The sequence below is a fragment of the Saccostrea cucullata genome, unplaced genomic scaffold, assembly GCF_032062105.1.
Source record: "Saccostrea cucullata isolate Sc308-1 unplaced genomic scaffold, CSIRO_AGI_Scuc_v1 ctg78, whole genome shotgun sequence".
Classification (NCBI taxonomy): Eukaryota; Metazoa; Mollusca; class Bivalvia; order Ostreida; family Ostreidae; genus Saccostrea; species Saccostrea cuccullata.
In genome coordinates this window covers 177,278-196,766 of record NW_026940638.1, presented here as the reverse complement: position 1 = coordinate 196,766, position 19,489 = coordinate 177,278, and the positions used below count along the sequence as shown (strand labels likewise).

Sequence of the window (19,489 nt, the reverse complement as noted above, 5' to 3'; positions counted from 1 at the left end):
TCATTAATGTTGGTATTCATAGCATCAAATCTTCAATGCAAAAATTCAAATCAAAACACAGTTTCTTGTTTAGAGTCATGTAGTATTTACACATTCCTCCACCTGAAAATAAAAAAATACTGATAAGTCAAGATTATTTGATGTTGAAGGACGTCAATAGGTGTTGATGGTGATGTTTTTTTTCTGTTTCAGTGGGGAGTCTGGGGCAGGTAAAACAGAGGCCACTAAGTTAACGATGCAGTATCTGGCCGCGGTCAACAAGTCTGGTAACAACCTCATCACCGAGCAAATCCTGGAGGCCAACCCACTACTGGAGTCATTCGGTAACGCCAAAACAATACGCAATGACAACTCCAGTCGATTCGGAAAATACATCGAAGTTTTCTTTAGAGAGTGAGTTTTTTTATAAAACAAAAGAAAGTGATTAAATTAGAATGTTCCATTGCCTACTTATCATTTACCTCCTGGATAGAATGAAAGACAAGCTGGGGTCTTAGTTCATACTTAATAAATTTAATAAATTTTACGTGTGAAGAATTGTACTTGTAGCATGACTCATTTTTATTTTTCCCAAGAACTGAAAAGTAGAAATTTATTTTCAAATCAGGAAGTGCCTTTATAAACTGTACAGTTGACATTGTGAGGTCCAAGCAAGCACTTTCAAACAGGTCAATTGAAGCAAAAACATAAACAGTTTAGTTTTGAACTGTTCAAACCCTGGTTCAGTAGCTCTCTCCATTGGTTACTAGCCCTTATCATAAGTTTGATTTTCTTTCTTTGATGCAATGTCATGAGAAAGATTTCCTGTTGTCTACAATCCAACAAATGTTTTATTTTGGAAAGGATTGAATATCAGATGTTTTTGTGATTGGGAAATTTATTTGTGTTCACCTTTCATCCTTTGAACTATCCCACCCACTATTAAGCTTTGATGCTCATCCAAAATTGAAAGAAAAATATACAAGGTACAAAATCTAAATCTTCCAGACAAGATTGCCATGCTGTAGTGAAGTCATTTGTTAGATCAAATGGTAAAATGGAAAAAAAAAATTGAAAAGGTTTTTTTATGGAGGATATATAGGATAATTTGGGTGTTTGAAGATTTTTTTAACTTAATTGAAGCTCTATTGATATAAGGGCATAAGAAATATTAACATGGTGAAAAAGAAATGAAATTGGCTCAGCTTGATGTCAGCAAAAGTCAAATTATTAAAAATGTTTTGAAATGGTTTGTTAAAAAGAGTATGATTTTTTTGTTACAGTGGATCGATTGTGGGAGCTCGCATGCTGGAATACTTGTTGGAGAAGTCACGCATGGTATCACAGGTAAATATAATATACAAAAAAATACCTGTTACCTTGTCAGGCCACATGAATTATGAGATAAAACTGTACATGTACCAGGGTATATTTCATTGCAGTTCACATTTTGCATTGGGCATTATAAATTAACTGAAACACTGACAGGAACAAAAACTATGAAATACAAAAGCAAGAGCTGGTCATATTAATGCAAGATATACATGTATTATGTAATTTACTTACAAAGCAAGGTAGCTCAGAAATGTGAAAAAAGGAAAAATAAATGTTTTATTTCTCAATTTGGATTGCTTACAAATTGATACATACATTGCAAAGCATTGAAACATGATTGATTGGGGGTAATGCTCAGAAATAGGTAGAGTGTTATTGAATACTTTGTTCTCTAAAACTACCTGCACTGAACGTGTAGAAAAGTGTGGAAAAATATGCTGAGCAGTAGATAAGGTATGACTCCAGGTAGCATGTCTTACCTGAATAGGTATTTGGGGGCTGCACCATCTGAGAAGTGTGTTTTTCTTTTGTCATGCTCCTTCAAGAGAAGGTTTTCTCATGATTGATATCTTTGTCTACAAAATGCAAATTATAAAAGTTCTGTTCATTATAAAGTTCAACCTTACATGTTGTTGGAAAAATTGAAATCTGAATCATTTTAATAGGAGCAAAAAACAATGTTTGACATTTGTTTTGTTCTCCAACCTTAAATAAAGATCAAATAAAGAAATCCTAGCAACAGAAGTTTTTCTCTAGTTTTGGGGGAATGTTATAAATATCTCCTTTATCTTGTTGACCATTGACAGGTGCTCTTTGATATAGTCAAATGTGATAAATGTTTTGTTAATGGTCTAATGATGGACAGAAGATCTTGTAATGATATCTAAACACTTTAGAGGTCTATTGAGATGTTTACGATACATTTTTAAAAGTAGTGATTCATGAGGAAATAGAAGATTGTTCTATCTATATTAACATATGATGTACCTTTTGTGATACCAAGCTGTTTAATGTGTACTCTTGTAGAAATGATTTTTTAAACAGTATAAAACAAATGAACCAAACAAAAAACAAGAAACATAAATAATGACATGATGGTTGGGGTGGGTGGGGGAGTGGGTCAAAAGATGCAGAATGTATGAAATGATTATAGTAATGAGAGCATTGCTTATTTTGTGCAAGTGCCAGAAACATAATTCAAAGCACTGCATTGTAGCAACCTCTAATGATAAAACGCCGCTTAATGATACAAATAGCATTAGGCGTTGCAATTGCAACGCTTAATGCCATAAAGTATTGCATTAATAGCTGACATCATCAACCGCTAATGCTAAATCGCCGCTTAATGACAGAATTATATCATTAAGCGTCACAAATGCAGTGCAACATCGACGCTTAATGAAACAAGCAAATATCGACATATTCGACGCTTAATGATACACACTGGTGTATCATTAAGCGTTGCAGTTGCAACCCTTAATGATATAAAATTTAGAAATCGCTTGTAATATCTAAGAGAAACACACAACCACCTTTCCTGATCAATGAGATATCACTTGTCAAAATATTTATATATGCCCTTGTGCTAAATAAATAGTAATTATTGAAGGTTTACTGTGTTTTCTATCTAGTCAAGGGATATCTAGCCCCGGATGTTTAAGAGATAGCTGAAAGAAAGATATACAAACAAAGAGATAAATAAAATGATATTCAAATCCTTTAAAAGAACCATTTTTTAAACTTAAAATACAGAGGCAAACAAACAATTAAATTCCTTTTAAATTTATACAATGATTTGAATAGTCAGCCTGAAATATATATATGTTTTTGATCTGATACAGCTTAACACATATCACTGTTAACGTTTCAGATATACGTATCGAGATTTTCACTATTGCTTCGTTTCTCTAAATTCCGAAAAAGAGAGACATCAATATTGACAACTTATGTTTAAGGATGTATGACAAAGAATACGAGTACATGTAATACATAGAATAATATATAAAGGTTCATTTATGCTTTAATAGTGAGCCGTGTTACTTGAATACACCCCTGTTGCATGATTATTTTAGAATCAATTTTGAATTCTAGTATTCATCAAATTGCAATATACATATATCGACTGCGGTTGAAGAGACTGTTTTTTTAATTATAAATGACGCATATTTCATTTGTAGTATATTTTTTTTCTTTCGATATATAAGACTAAGTTTACATCTGACTAGTATTAAAATGAAGTAGATTTAAATGAATATAGTTCTTTTTTCGGTACAAGAGAGATCCTCTCTATTAATACTAGTATTCATCAGAAGTATTTCGTTCATTGCGAATTGGTATTGAAAGGTCGCATGAAAGGTCCGACTATGCTTTACTTGCATTGGTAAATACTTTAATGAGCTACAAAATATTCTCGTCTCATGCAACTACGGCCAGATTGGGAGAGGATCGTACATTTTGACAGTGGTTAGCGACGTTCCAAAGTTTTCACTTTAGCAAATCAAAGTTCCAAAGTTTTTACTTTGCGTCTCTAGTTAATTATATAAACTACAGTAAACTATGTAGTTTTCTATAGTATTTTTGTTAGGGACATGTCCGCTATCTAACATCAGTCGTGAGTGAAAAAAATGTCTAAATTTCAGACTTATAAGCTCACCTGAGCCATAGGCCCAAATGAGCTTTTCTGATCAAAATTTGTCCGTTGTCTGTCGCTGTCGTCGTCGTCGTTGTTGTTGTAAACTTTTCACATTTTCACCTTCTTCTCAAGAACCACTGGGCCAATTTCAACCAAACTTGCTACAAAGTATCCTCGGGTAAAGGGATTCCAGTTTGTTCAAATAAAGCGCCATGCCTTTTCCCAAGGGGAGATAATCATGTATTAAAGAAAAAATAATGGCATTTTTAAAAAATCTTCTTCTCAAGAACCACTGGGCCAGGAAAGATGAAACTCATGTGGAATCATCCTCAGGTAGTGTAGATTCAAGTTTGTTCAAATGATGACCCCCAGGGGTATGTCGGGGCCAAAATGGCCGATCAAAGTTTTACATAGGAATATATAGAAAACTCTTTAAACTTCTTCTCAAGAACCACTAGGCCAGGAAAGATTTACTTCATGTGGAATCATCCTCAGGTAGTGTAGATTTAAGTGTACAAATCATGACCCCAGGGGGTAGGGTGGGGGTAAAATGGCTGATCAAAGTTTTACATAAGAATATATAGGAACAATCTTAAAAAATATTCTCAAGAACCACTGGGCCAGGAAAGATGAAACTCACGTGGAATCATCCTCAGGTAGTTTAGATTCAAGTTTGTTCAAATCATTGACGCCGGAGGTAGGGTGGGGCCAAAATGGCCGATCAAAATTTTACAAAGGAATATATATATAAAATCTTCTTCTCAAGAACCATTGAGACAGGAAAGATGAAACTCCTGTCGAATCATCCCAAGGTAGTGTCGATTCAAATTTGTTCAAATCATGACCCCCGGGGGTAGGGTGGGGCCAAATGGCAGATAAAAGTTTTACATAGGAATATATAAGGAAACCTTTTAAAATCTTCTTTCAAGTACTTCAAAGCCATGCTTAGTGATATTTATAGGGAATCATCCTCAGGTAGTGTAGATTCTAGTTTGTTCAAGTCATAATCCCCTGGGGGGGGGAGTTAAAATTCAAGCCCCCTTCCCCACCCCCACCCCCAGTAAACTTTCCATTCTGATCTGATATGTGCTTTTTTCTAGCCAACTGCTCAGGTGAGCGATGTGGCCCCTGGGCCTCTTGTATTAAGCTGAACCAAATAACAGGCGGGTATAAATGGTACTTGTATACCGAAATAGATCATTGCAGTTGAAACAGATTGGAGTCTTTTTAGTTTAGAATAGAATTAACAACTTTTGAATAATATAAGACATTATTGTTTCTAATTATTCCAAACATAAAGTACAATGCTTTGATATGCTTGGACTCTTAGTATTTAAGGCATGGCATTCTTAGTGCTGCATAGATGTTAAATCGATTCCACTTGGTCACTAGCTCATCTGATTCTATACATGAAAGTAGCACAAATACAAGGAAAGAAAGAAACACAGAGGTCTTTCTGTGTGCTGTGTAGTTGGCAAAAATAAGCACGAACTATAGTTTTTATTGCAATGAAATGTAATTAATTTTCATTTTTTTATCGTTATATGAAAAAAACCAATACTTTGATTGGAAATAGTTACTTTAAGACTCTGGGTAGCACATGTAATTTAGATGATAAAAAGAAACGTAAGTTGCATATAAAGCAAGTCTTTGGCAAAATTTTCCAAGTAAAGAGGAGGGCCTCCAAAAATGGAGAATAAAAAATCCCTTATCTTCCCAAAAACATTAAAGAAATATTTAACTTAAGTAGGGTTCTTCTCTGGTTTCAGACTAGATGGAATATTCAAAGAATATTTGTTGATATGTCATATATTTAGATGTAAGAGGTTTAAAAGACCATATTTTTCTTTCCTCATCACAATTATACAACTTGAAAATCCTCTCCATTCTCTAGAAATGGTAAACTGCGTTTGAAAACTAGCAGGGACTATATTTTTGGCTTAATGGTGGCGTATGAAAATATCTTTTTTTCTGCCTCTCAAAATTATTATCGAACATTGAATTTAGTTATAATTTTTACGCAATCAAAGACTAGACGAAATGTTCAAATGTAAGTTAAATTAATTATAAGGGACTAACGTTTCAAAATATATCAAATAAATAAGATTTTCACGCATACTAGAACTATGTTTGCTTTTAAATGCTTCAAATCCAAGTACAGATTTGAGCCAAAAATCCGTAAAAAGTGTTATCTTAGTAAACGATCAAAACTATTAGTTTTTGTATCATTTTGTACCTTTATGTGCCAACTTTACTATTAATATGTAAAAATTGGAAAAATTTGAATACATGTATAGGAAGCATATAAAAATAACTAATAAATCCTAAAAATAGAGGATATTAGGATTAGCATATATCCATTTTATTTAAATTACCCATGTCAATTTGGTAGTATCATCTTATAGGCCCTATATGGTAGTATCTTTTTGTGCAAAAATAAAAAAAATTAATCTTTTGAACTACAAGTAGGGATCGCATTATTGAAAACAGTGATTTTTAGCTCTACTGGTCAGAGACTAGAAGAGCTTATGCGATAGTAATGCGTCCGTCCGTCTAGCTGTCCGTCTCTCTGTAAACAGTTTTTTTTAAATGCTACCCCTCCCACAGTTTTGGTCTGATTTCAATATAACTTGGCACACAAATATACTACACTAAGATACATAGGATATTTTATCGGTTTTTGATTTCGATTAACAGTGTTGCCATGTTTACTAAAAATAGAATTTTCTGTGAAATTTCTTTAAAATACTACTTGTCCTACAATTTTTGTCTGATTTCAATATAACTTGGCACAAGTAGACTACACTAAGATACATAAAATAGTGCATCAGTTTTTCATTTTGATGAACAAGGTTGCCATCATTAGTAAAAATAGAAATTTCTGTGAAATTCCTTTAAAACGCTACTCCTTTTACAGTTTTGGTCTGATGGTAATGGCTTCTTTTCTCATCCTTTGTTATAAGTACAAACCAGTAGAGCTACAGTCTTGACAGATATTTCTGGTTTAATGTTAAGGTCAGACGACACGTTCCTCAAAAATATTTAATTTTTCTTAAGAGATTCTCATTGAAGAATAGGTACTTAAACAAGATTCCTCGCAAAAAATAAGAGTACCTTACCAGCCATTCGGACAAGATACCAAAGGTTCATATTTCTTATATAACCCTTATGGATAATCCTCTGAACGGCCTATCTCACCATTTTTTGGTGTAACTATATTTTAAAACATTTTGAAAACAATGTAGAAATCAGAAGAGAATGCTAAATATGAATATTTTTTATCTTATTCCAAGAGATATAAAACATATTATTGAGAAACGTGTCGTCTGACCTTAATGTCCAGGAAAAAGGTAATGAGCTTGACCTCTAATATTAAACGGTCAAATTTATTCTAACTGATACCATCACAAATATTGTCCTCTTGATTCTGTGAACATTTCATTAATTTTTAAATACAAGGAATGTGAGAAGAATCCTCCCTTAACCAACATGAAATATTTATTAATGTAAATAACCCCTACCCCATCCCATTCCGACGCTTACAAACTTACTTTGTCTCATTACTTCTCCTTAATTTGAAAACTTCCATTAAACTACAGCGTACTTTGATCGGCTTTTTGTTTTATTTTGATGAGAAAGTCGGTGATATTACATTGGACGACAAACTGAAATTTAGAGGGTTTTTTTCACGGCTGGCGTAAAAAAACGAACACATCCTTAAAAAAATACAACAGTAAACTATAGTTTACTTTAGTTAATCATAGTACCGAAGTAAACATTTAGAAACTTAAATTTACTATTCATAGTGAAAACTTTGGAACTTTGATTTGCTATAGTAAAAACTTTGAAACTTTGATTTACTACAGTGAAAACTTTGGAATTTAATTAACTTTGCTTTAGTTAACTATAGTACCGAAGTAAACATTTAGAAACTTAAATTTACTACTCATAGTGAAAACTTTGGAACTTTGATTTGCTATAGTAAAGACTTTGAAACTTTGATGTAATTATGTTTCGATTCCTATTCTTAATATTTCATTACATTTCAAGGTTAAGATTAAGAAAAAGGTTCCAACATTTTTTTAGGAATAGGACCATTTTCTAAAAGAATAATGTACAAGAAATGAATACTAGTACATGCATTAATAGAGAGGGTCTCTCTTGTACCGAAAAAAGAACTATTCATTTAAATCTATTTCATTTTAATATTAGTCAGATGTAAACTTAGTCGTATATATCGAAAGAAAAAAATATATCTCTGTCGAGACTGTAGCTCTACTCGTTTGTACTTACTGATAATAAAGGAAGAAAAAAGTAGCAATTGGGGCTTAAAACTTTATAAAAGCAATAAATAGAATGACGGTCCTTAATTAAGTCTATTTTTGTGGCAAGATTGCAATAAAACTACAACTGAAGTAATAGCTTTCAATAAAATTTTACTAGTTACCATGGCAACATCAATCAACAAACTCAAAAACACGAAACTGATAATAGTGTATGCCAGTATAGTCTACTTGCATGCCAAATTATATCAAAATCTGACTAAAACTGTAGGAGGATTAGCAATTTGAATGAATTTCACAGAAATTTCTATTTTAGTAACCACGGCAACACCGTTGATCGAAATCAAAAACCGATATATTTAAGTATAGTCTATATGTGAGCTAAGTTATTTTGAAATCACACAAAAAAAGTTGTATTAGTAGCATTTTATTATATTATTTCTATCTTTAGTAACTAAGGCAGAAATCAAAAACAGATGCAGAAATTAAGTATCTTAGTGTAGTCTATTTGTATGCCAAGTTATATTGAAATCAGATCAAAACTGCAGGAGGAGTAGCATTTTGAAAAATTGTTTACAGACAGACGGACAGACAGACAGGCAAATATACTACAAAATGAAGTATGCATCATTTAGAATTTTAAAAACATCAGCTTCATCAACTTCATTCGACATGTTTTTCATAATTTGATAATTATATACATGTACTAGATTTCAAAATTGATTCTAAAATAATCATGCCACAGTAAAGTATTCAAGTAAAACTGATAACAAATAAAGGATGAATGAACCTTTTCTCATAATAATATATTATTCAATGTAAATGCATTCATTTGTATTCTTTGTGTTTAATATACTTAAACATAAATTGTCAATATTAATGTCTCTCTTTATCGAAATTTGGAGAAACGAAGCAGATTAAAAATACAATTATAGTGAACATTTTAAATTTATTTCTCGATACGTATATCTGAAACGTTTACAGTGACATGTGTTAAGCTGTATCAAATCTAAAATACAAAGTTTGGAATATTTAAATACATTGTATATATTTTAGGTTGAGTATTAAAATCATTGCATGAAATTAAAAGGAATTTAATTGCTTGTTTGCTTCTGTATTTTCAGTAAAAAAAATGGTTCTTTTAAAAGGATTTAATAGCCATTCTCTGTAACCACTTGAACTTCGTTGCCACGCATGGTCACCGATTTTGATGAAACTTCACCCATGCTTAGTACTTGACACCAGAAACAAATATCAAACAAAATTTCGTTGCTATGTGTCTCGGTTGCTATGGCAACAGCCGGAAAAGTTTGAAAAATCGAGATTTTCAGCCACTTTAAATCTTGACTGTGGCTTAATAAAAACTAGAAAAAGGAAACAAACCATTCTCACAAAAACATGACACCTTGATGTCACTTATACTGTAAAGAAACTGTTTAGAATATATCTTTAAGTAAGTGGTTACCAAGGGTACATTTGGAATACATTTAAAATGCTGAAATATGCTGAAAAACACTCCGTATTCACTAATGATAGGTGTTATATGCTCAAACTCAATCAATGACTCAAGAAAAACAATGAAAATATTTGACCTTAAGTATATAGGTATAACAATATTATTCTATAAATAACTTTTATGGTTGCCATGGTAACACAGTGTAACCATGCAAAACTAGTAACTAAGATTGGGTTAATGCTACTGTCTTGAGGAAAAACATGAAAATTCAAGACTGGCAAATATGCATCCTTAGGACCTTGCAACACCAAAACCATAAGAAAAATTGGGTATAATTATTACTTTGCAGTGTTACCATGGAAAGAAAGTACCAGTGCTTAAAAGTGAATTATTTTTCGCTGCATTAAGAATTAAATTGCCATATAATCAAGGAACAAATTAAAGGACTCAGTTTGAATAGTAGTTATCTGTTAGAACTGAAGTTGAATATCATATATTGATAAAATTTGATGAAGAAAACAACACTGTTGCTATGGTTACCAAGAAGGGAAAATGTTCGATTTTGTGAACTTTATATCAATATTAAACCCTGTGTGCCAACTTCTTGCATCCACTTAGAGATTGGATGATAGTCAAAATTAAAAGTCAGGTAAGCTGTTAATAAATATCAATCATAAAAGTTTTGGGAATCTACATTTAAGGGTACGTATCCAAGGAAAGAAAATATTTTTAAGGTTTTTAAGCATATATTTTCTGCTTATTTCCATAGCAACGCTCTACTTAAAGAATCTAATCTGAATTTTTTCAAATGGGAAAACTAGGAGCACACCTACATCTTTAAAAATTGATCATTAGTTATAAGGAAATGTGCTTTTTTAAAAGATAGGATCAGATTTAAACATACAGAATGTTACTTTGAAGGCTCTCTGTGGTATAAAAACCTTGGCAACCATTGCCAACCAAAATGAAATATCATATTTTGTTCTTGGTATATGTTTCAAGGCTCTTTTTTCTGTTATTTGGTCACATTTCATCCTATAATTGCTTTTTATTTTTACGTGTATGACTTTATAAAATTCAATGAATATTTTTTTTACTTTTGAATACTTTTGTTACCATAGTAACGTATGTAATAGTTGATTTACCAAACATGTTTATCATGCATTTGAGACATCTGACCTTCTAATTTTGGAAACAGTCATCGCCAATAGTTTGCTTTGCCGCAAATGTTAACTATGGGGCTCTAAACATGTTAAAAATTGCCATTTTTCGAACTTTAAGACATGTTGCCATGGTAACTATAGAGCATAGCAACCAATTTTTGCCTGATTTCAGTTTAGGGTATCAATGACTTTTCTTATAGAGAATTTGGAGAAATTCTGAGACTATGCGTGCCACAGCTCCTATATAAAATTTCAAGTCATTACAGAGAATGGCTCTTAAATATCATTTTATTCATCCCTTTGTTTGTATCTCTTTCTTCTAGGTATCTGACTGTCTGTCTCTTAAACAACCGGGGCTTAACGACGTTCCCTTGAATAGATAGAAAACACAGTAAAACTTCAATAATTACCATTTATATAACACAAGGGCATATATAAATATTTTGACAAGTGATATATCATTGTTCAGGAAAGGTGGATGTTTGTTTCTCTTAGATATAACAAGCGATTTCTAAATTTTATATCATTAAGGGTTGCAACTGCAACGCTTAATGATACACTAGTTTGTATCATTAAGCGTCGAATATGTCGATATTTGCTTGTTTCATTAAGCGTCGGTGTTGCACTGCATTTGTGACGCTTAATGATATAATTCTGTCATTAAGCGGCGATTTAGCATTAGCGGTTGATGATGTCAGCTATTAACGCAATAATTTATGGCATTAAGCGTTGCAATTGCAACGCTTAATGCTATTTGTATCATTAAGCGGAGTTTTATCATTAGAGGTTGCTACACTGCATGTCTATTCTTCTGGACTCAAACTAGGAACAATTAAGTGATTGAAAGAATTTACATTTGTAACAACATAAAACTTTCCTTCTGTTTACTGTATATGAGAAATTTTAGCAAGGATTCAATTTTGGCATTTTTAACAAGGTTGTTGAGCTCATTAAATTTCAACATGGCTTACAATTCATTCCACATCAGAAGTTACCCTTATCTCCGTATGTATCACAAAACTGCTAAAATTTAATCTTGCAGAAATTAAATACAGACATTTAAGGAAAAATCACTACATTTGCATCTCCCTTAAAAATCCACTTATATGGTATCTATTCATATTTTTGCATTATAATCTGGCCATTTCTTTAAATTTAGGTACATCACTATCCCTAATTCATTTGATATTCTTGTGAAGTAGATGACTGATTCTAATGGAATGTACAGTAATCAAAGTTCAAGTGTTTATATACAAAGGTGGATTAATTATTCTGACCAAATACACTTGTAATTCTGAATCTTGTGTATATGCATTTTAAACATATCTGACATTCATGGCTCTATGATTTTATGAGGTAAAGAAATTTAAATAGCAATACCGCCCCAAGGCTGATGAAAAGATTAAGATGATCATAGGACGAATAAGATAAAACAATAAGGTTATGTTTACAAGGCCAAAAATTAAACCATAAACAAAATTTTAAGAGTTATAAATCCTTATTTTAAAATCATAAAACTTAAATACTACATCTGTCAACATTTTATGGGTGGGCCCTCGGGGAGGTAAGTTGTCCTGACATAGTTTTTCATTTAATATTCGTAATATCCAGGTAAATTGTGCTTCTTTTTGTGTTTTGGAAAGGATCATCAGAATAATGCTGCAATAAATCACAAGAGTTAGTCATACATTTGTTTAGTATTTCATCTGAAATAATTATTTATCATCTTACTTTTATGATAAGGTTGTCAGCATAACTGTTGTTTTAAACATGTCCACTGAATTAATTAAACAAAAAATAGAATAGAAATGTAAAATTTTTCAGTAACGATAGCATTATAAATCTAATTGGACATATTAATGATTGTCATACATGTATAACAGTCAGATATTGAACATGGATCCAAATGTGTAGATGCACAGTTGCACACATTGTACATCAGAAATGACAACCAGCAAAGTTTTATTGATTCTATCTTTCTATGCATAATCAGTGCATGTTTAAGGAAAAAGAGGTTTGGATGGACCTAAATTTTGTAATTAGCATGAAAATATTATCTGATATCAAATTCCTTTAAAAAAACAAAATTTGGTGAAGGTCATATTTGGTCTCTTGTTTGTCATAAAAATCAGAATGCAGTGAAAAATTTATTCCTCAATTTGATTAAAAATGTTTTAAAAAATTAATTGCATGGTATCAAAGCTAGAATTTCAATTTTTATATGCAGCTACTTAGAGTCAAAAAGATTACAAATTAGAACAAATGTTTCCAGATTTTTTTTGAGTAGATTTGTAATTTAAAAAACAAAAAGTGGAAGTGTGCTTGTCTCTTTGATTCAAACACAGCAGCTTCTTATTTTTAAAAAAATGTGAATTTAGACATTGCTTTATATGCATTCCCTATTTGTCTGCAGCACAAAACACCATAAAATTGCTCAAAAATCATGATGATTAGGAAATTTTAAATCAGATTTTGACCTCATACTTTGGTCTATAAGCATGTTATAGAATTTATGAATCATAAACATGGATAATCACAAAATGTTAAATATATAGCAATACAGAGAATGTATTCAGAAACTTGTATGATTTTCCAATGTGATTCTTTTCCAGGCCCAAGATGAAAGAAATTACCATGTTTTCTATGAGATGCTTGAAGGAATGTCTAAAGAACAGAGGGGCAAATATGGTCTACAAAATGCTGAAAAATATTTTTATCTGAATCAGGTATTTTAATTTTTATGTGCTAGCTTTTCCATACCCAGACATTTTTGTTCTACATACTGTAGAATCACATATTTTTCGTGGTTTGAGTAAAAAATTTGGTTTGTGGGGATTTGAATTCGTGGATGAAGAATTGTTGAGTAGTTTCGTATGTTAACAATTTATATTTCATGGAGGACTTGAATTCGTGGTTCTCTTCATACCTCGAAAACAACGAAAATTAAACCCCCACGAATATTTGTGATTTCACAGTATTGTAAATCAACATTTAGTTTCAGAAACAAAATGAACCACCAGAGAATAAAAGCGTTGTGAAAAATCTCCCACAATTTCTCTTAATTTTGAAATATTCTGCATAAGTTAATTCTCTTGAAACAGAATGTTATTAAAGACAAATTTACATTTACCTGATTTAAAAGATTTATTGATAAAGACTTACTGGATCATATACCAATTAAAGAACAATGCATTTTCTTTAAGGGAGGAAACTGTAAAATATCTGGTAGAGATGACTATGAGAATTTTCGAGCATTGACTGCCGCTTTAGATGTTCTCAACTTCGAGAAAAGTGAACAGGACACCATATTTAAAATACTCTCCTCTGTTCTGCACATTGGAAATATATACTTCAAGAAAATTCATGTAAGTGTTCAAATTTGGATTACATTGCTTGCGTTGGCTATGATTACTTTAGAGAATGTTACACCCCCTTTTATAAACAAGTGCACCATGCATGTAAAGACAAGACTAGTTACAGTGGTTCTCCTTGCAGGACGACGCTAACCACGACACAGTGTTACTGGGTAGTGATGCTGAGATTAAGTGGATATCACATCTCCTACAGCTGTCAGAGGACTGGTTAAAACAGGCACTCACCACCAAAGTCACAGTAAGTAATACATTTCAGAATAAAGGCTGTATGTAGACCTGTATTGAAAATGAAAATTAAACCTAAAATGAAGTGCAGTCCCTGATATTACAAAGAAATATCATTATTTTGTATTTTAGGAAACAAGAGGGGATCGCGTGCTGACACCTTACAATATTGATCAAGCTCTTGATGCAAGGTAAACACAGGAGAGACTATTTAAGGTTTTGTGAAGAAGGCTTTCCAAATTTAATGAAACAGAATCTTGAGTATAGTTTAAACTATTAGGTATACAAAAGCTCATGTTTTGTTGTTGTTGTTACAGGGATGCTATAGCTAAAGCTTTGTACAGTCGCCTCTTCACGTGGCTTGTAGAGAGGATTAACAACATCATTTGTAGAGCAGAGCGCGACAAGAACACATCACTAGCTGTCCTTGATATCTTTGGATTCGAGGTAATATTATTTTGTAAACATTTTGTGTAAATTTTTTTTCAAGGTGAAATTTATTGGAAGCTTCATATTTTTATTGCATAGACATATATCAGAACTTTAATCCACAAGAGGTTCTCTTTGTATTTAGGAAGTTTTGATGGTCATATTATTTTTGATCTTTAGGATTTCCATACCAACACCTTTGAGCAACTGTGTATTAATTATGCCAATGAGACTATGCAGTTCTTCTTTAACCAACACATTTTCCGTCTGGAGCAAAAGGAATATTCTCGGGAGGGCATTGATTGGTCAACGATTGAATTCCGTGACAACCAGCCAGTTATTGACCTCCTAGCCAGTAAACCGACTGGAATTCTTTGTATCCTGGACGATGAATGCAGCTTCCCACAGGTAATAACTGACTATTTATGTACATCTCTTAAGATGAGGTTCTGAGAGAGAAAGCAATTAGTGAGAAAGAAGTTAATATTTTTAATTATTTTTATTTATTATTTCAATTTTCTAAAATTATGAGTAATAAAATCAATGTTAATCTATGCAAAATAATGAATTCTAAGTAAATCCAAATTATTTAATGACAAAAAGCATTTTAAGGGAGATAACTCTTAGTTTGCAAAGTTGCTGAGAGCATACTTTATAGTAAACTGAGTATATAGTTAAATTCAATACATTTTCAGGCCACTGATATGTCTTTCCTGGAAAAGTGTCATTTCCACCATGACAGCAATAAGCTTTATGAAAAGCCTCGGATGTCAGATCCAGTGTTCTACGTACAGCATTACGCTGGCAGAATCAGATATAATGTGAGTATTAAACGGAACAGGATAGATCCCTCTGTTGCTTCTAGAAATCAGCAAGACTTTAAAACCAAAAGTCATAAATTTGTACAATATCTGTTACAGGTGAACCATTTTCTGGAAAAGAACAAGGATACATTAAGAAGTGATGTGGTAGAACTATTATGTGAAAGTAAAAACAGAGTAAGTACAAATTTTCCAAATAGGCTAAAAAAAGGAACATCAGATTCAGCCTCACTGTATATTGTGTAATTAAATAAAATGTTTGGTATAAAGTGATTCCTTGGCTGAATACAACATCTTGAGAGTAAATCTTTCGAGTCAAGTTTAAATTTCTTTGTAGATCATTGCTCAGATGTTCAAAGACATGCGAGATCGTCTAATCACAAAAACCCTCAGCAAATCCACTGGTCGTTATGTCACCCTGAAACCCCGCACCCCCACGATTTCCGCTGGCTTCACAGAATCACTCCTGTCTCTCATTGACAATATGTCCAAGTAAGAAAAAATCTAAAGCTGTATACAGGGTTGTTTTCGCCCATGTTATTTTCACCCGTTTGCACTTGCGAACAATATTTGCCCATTTTAAATTTGGCCAGTCATAGTTTTGTTTAAGAAATTATGCTTTGTTCTTTGAATTAGCCCTGTTTCAAATTTGCCCAATCATGAAGAGGGTGAAAGGGGCGAAAATTTCCATGTATACAGTATTAGTACAAGCTACTCTGCTACTCTGTGAAAAAGAGCATGAGCCACTTTGGGCCTTATTTGGCCCTGAGAATTTCTGAAAAATCAAAACCGCTCAGTTTAGGTTGCAAGTGCAGTATTTATCACTTGGAGTGTTGGTGACAAGGTATTTATTAATCGTGACGTAATTTCACATCTAGTCAATGCATTATGACGTCATAAAATGTGTCATTTTCCTCAGATCCTGTAAATTCCTTTGAAAATGGCCTAAAGTTGAAGCATTTTTTCAATATTTTATATAGAGCACAACCTCTGATCCACAATATGCAAATACATAATGAAAGCTCTGTTTCTGAAGATCAGAAAACAGGTTTCATTTTTTGGATCGTGGGCTGTGCTCATATTTTAATTCTTTGCTGAAGGTCGTCAAATATGCATGTTTTCTGCAAATTTCAAGAACATTGCATTTTCTCAAAGCCTGTTTTCCAATATGTGGATTCTCAAAACGAAATATTATTATAGAAAATGAAAGCACCAAGTGTCTACTTTATTTTGATATATGAAATGGGAAAGAGGGAGATAGTCAATTAATTGATATAAGTACAGGGCCATTTTATGCATAAGATGGCTCTTGCTCTTTATAAACTTGTTATCTTTATGTTTGAAAATTATTGTAAAAGAATTGGTATATGTTTTATAAAGTAACCAAAACTACCTTATAATCCCTGTAACTGCCCCGAGCACTTAGAAAATTGCAAAAAGGGGGCGGTTTTTGGTATTCCCTTTCTAATATTTAATGTCATATTTTAACTTCAAAAAATCTTGAAAAAACAATAAATTCAAAGAACCACTAAAATAATGTCTATCTTTACTTAAAGTGAAGATAATCCACCCAAATTATGCTAAATGGTTCATTTTCCACTGAAATTGGAGAAATTGGGTGATAGAAAGTTTCATTATCACTTTCTTCTAATTTTGATACAATTCTAGATGATTTTAATCACTGTACAGGGGGCCCTTATTTCCTGACAATTAAAAAAAGACCTAGAGGGGCGCTTATAGGGGCAGGGGCGGTTAATAGGGATTATACAGTACCCTTTTTTTTCTATTTCTTCCTAGGTGTAATCCGTTTTTCATCCGTTGCATAAAACCCAACAATCACAAGGCCCCCATGGTGTTCGAAACTCAAGTTGTACTTGATCAGCTGAGGTACACTGGGATGTTGGAAACAATTCGTATACGCAAAATGGGATTCCCTGTTCGCATCAAATTCCCTGTCTTCATTTCAAGGTATGTTTCATTTATCTAGTACAATTTGTACCAAAGTAACAATCATTTATTTAGAGTAGAATTTATTTGAAAATTTTGATGTGTATGTAGTGAAAATTTTAATACATGCTTTTTATTGTGGAAGGAAATTGAAAAATCTCTGTTTTCACACAGATACCATTGCTTATTACATGGACAAGACATAAACTCCAAACTACTGCCAAATAAAGTGTGCCAAATGATCCTCAACACCCAGGGCTCTGTGTACAAGTACCTGTATAGGATAGGTGCTACGAAGGTTAGAGCAAAGTTATCTCCCTTTGGTTCTGTATATATCTTTACTACATGTTTAATATTTACAGCATTGCTAAATAGGCAAGTCTGCTTCCCCTTCATGCGGTCATTTTCTTTAAAGTATGAGAATTTTTTTTTTTTGGTTGTTTATTTTATGTCTATCTAAGTATGATTAGACTTACTTTTCTGTATGCAGGTTTTCCTATTTATATTTAGCCTTTTGTATTGGAACAACTTTTAAAAAAAAAACTCCCCCGAACCAAAAACATTTTACAGTTTGTGAGATGTTATATAAATTCAGAATTTGTAATGGTAAAAATTTTAATTAAGAAATATTCCCCCAAACCTAAACATTTTCATGAGATGTAACATAAATTCAGACTGCTGAATTTTTCCAGTCACCTCCTTTTCTTACTCCTCTTATTCTTGTCTGTTTTCCGTTGTAGAAGGTTGAACTAAAATTTAAACATGTGGAAATTTCAGCATAATGTAAATTACTGCTGCAGGTTTTTAGTCAGATAAATTTGTAGATCCATTCATCTTTTCACGATTCTTGTTATTTCTTCCCCACTTCAGCACTTCTCTGTGTTGTCAATATTAAGTAATTTACATAATTTATATTTGACATCTAAGTCTCAGTAGTGATTGCTAAATCAGATGACTTGTGCTTATGATTTATGTTAATGTCTACTTTTCTAACTTATACTAGATAATTTTGCCATGATTGATGTGTACAGCATACTTTCTGTCAGAGAGAATATGCATATATTACATATATTAGGAAGTGAAATTTATGAAAAAAACTTGCTCATTAATATGGGAAGATTAAATTTTTTCTTTGGCTTTGAAATTCATAGCAAGTGTTGTTAGAATGTCAAGACACCATTTAAATTCAAATTTGTCTCACTGTGAATATCCCTGTTACTGGTAGCATGATAGTCACAAAACTGAAAACATTCCATCCTCTTGTTACCTTGACAACTCGGACAGTGATGATCTGAACTAGGAGAACATGTCTGCATCTTTTTACCTTGGCAACTGGGAAAATAGTGATGATGAATATATCAAAGAACCCTCTGACACTATGTCGGAGAAAGCCTTGGTAGATGGCATGTCTGTGGACAGTGAATATAATGACACCTCCCTAGGGATACAAAACTCCCCTTACACTGTTCCGACAGCTAACTTCCTGGATATGTGGAGGTATTCTTTGTGTGGGGATTATTTGAACACAGGCTTCACAGATATTGAATCTTTTCTACAGGTGTTTATGAAGGAGAGCCTCGAGCAGGTCCTGGATACCGAGGCCAAGAAGATCCAGGACGAGGCCATCGTCAGGATTCAGAAGCTGGCCCGGATGTTCATCGCTCGTAAGAAATTTCTCAAAGCCAAGACTTCCGTACAGAACTTACAGAGGGCAATCCAGAGATATACAGCCAGGTAAATTTAATGAACCATTAAAAAATTTAATTTTCCTAAATAAGCTTTGAACCAAATTTATCAGTGTACAGTATACTGGTTGATGAAGTGAGCGACCATCCCCATATGTAC

The 19,489-nt window shown here is 32.6% G+C and overlaps 1 protein-coding gene across 12 annotated transcripts in view; it reads left to right on the top strand.

The window, feature by feature from the left end:
• The window catches only part of LOC134255844 (unconventional myosin-XV-like), a 61,336-nt gene that overhangs the window by 16,841 nt on the left and 25,006 nt on the right, over nucleotides 1-19,489 (top strand). For all 12 annotated transcript variants that reach the window (XM_062738404.1, XM_062738406.1, XM_062738402.1 and 9 more), the window contains exons 9-22: nucleotides 193-393; nucleotides 1,263-1,326; nucleotides 13,461-13,574; nucleotides 14,052-14,213; nucleotides 14,344-14,460; nucleotides 14,580-14,638; nucleotides 14,765-14,894; nucleotides 15,057-15,284; nucleotides 15,572-15,697; nucleotides 15,797-15,874; nucleotides 16,035-16,189; nucleotides 17,495-17,665; nucleotides 17,819-17,942; nucleotides 19,203-19,378. In XM_062738404.1, coding sequence (XP_062594388.1) covers nucleotides 193-393; nucleotides 1,263-1,326; nucleotides 13,461-13,574; nucleotides 14,052-14,213; nucleotides 14,344-14,460; nucleotides 14,580-14,638; nucleotides 14,765-14,894; nucleotides 15,057-15,284; nucleotides 15,572-15,697; nucleotides 15,797-15,874; nucleotides 16,035-16,189; nucleotides 17,495-17,665; nucleotides 17,819-17,942; nucleotides 19,203-19,378 — 1,905 coding nt within the window. The remainder of the gene's footprint in view (nucleotides 1-192; nucleotides 394-1,262; nucleotides 1,327-13,460; nucleotides 13,575-14,051; nucleotides 14,214-14,343; nucleotides 14,461-14,579; nucleotides 14,639-14,764; nucleotides 14,895-15,056; nucleotides 15,285-15,571; nucleotides 15,698-15,796; nucleotides 15,875-16,034; nucleotides 16,190-17,494; nucleotides 17,666-17,818; nucleotides 17,943-19,202; nucleotides 19,379-19,489) is intronic.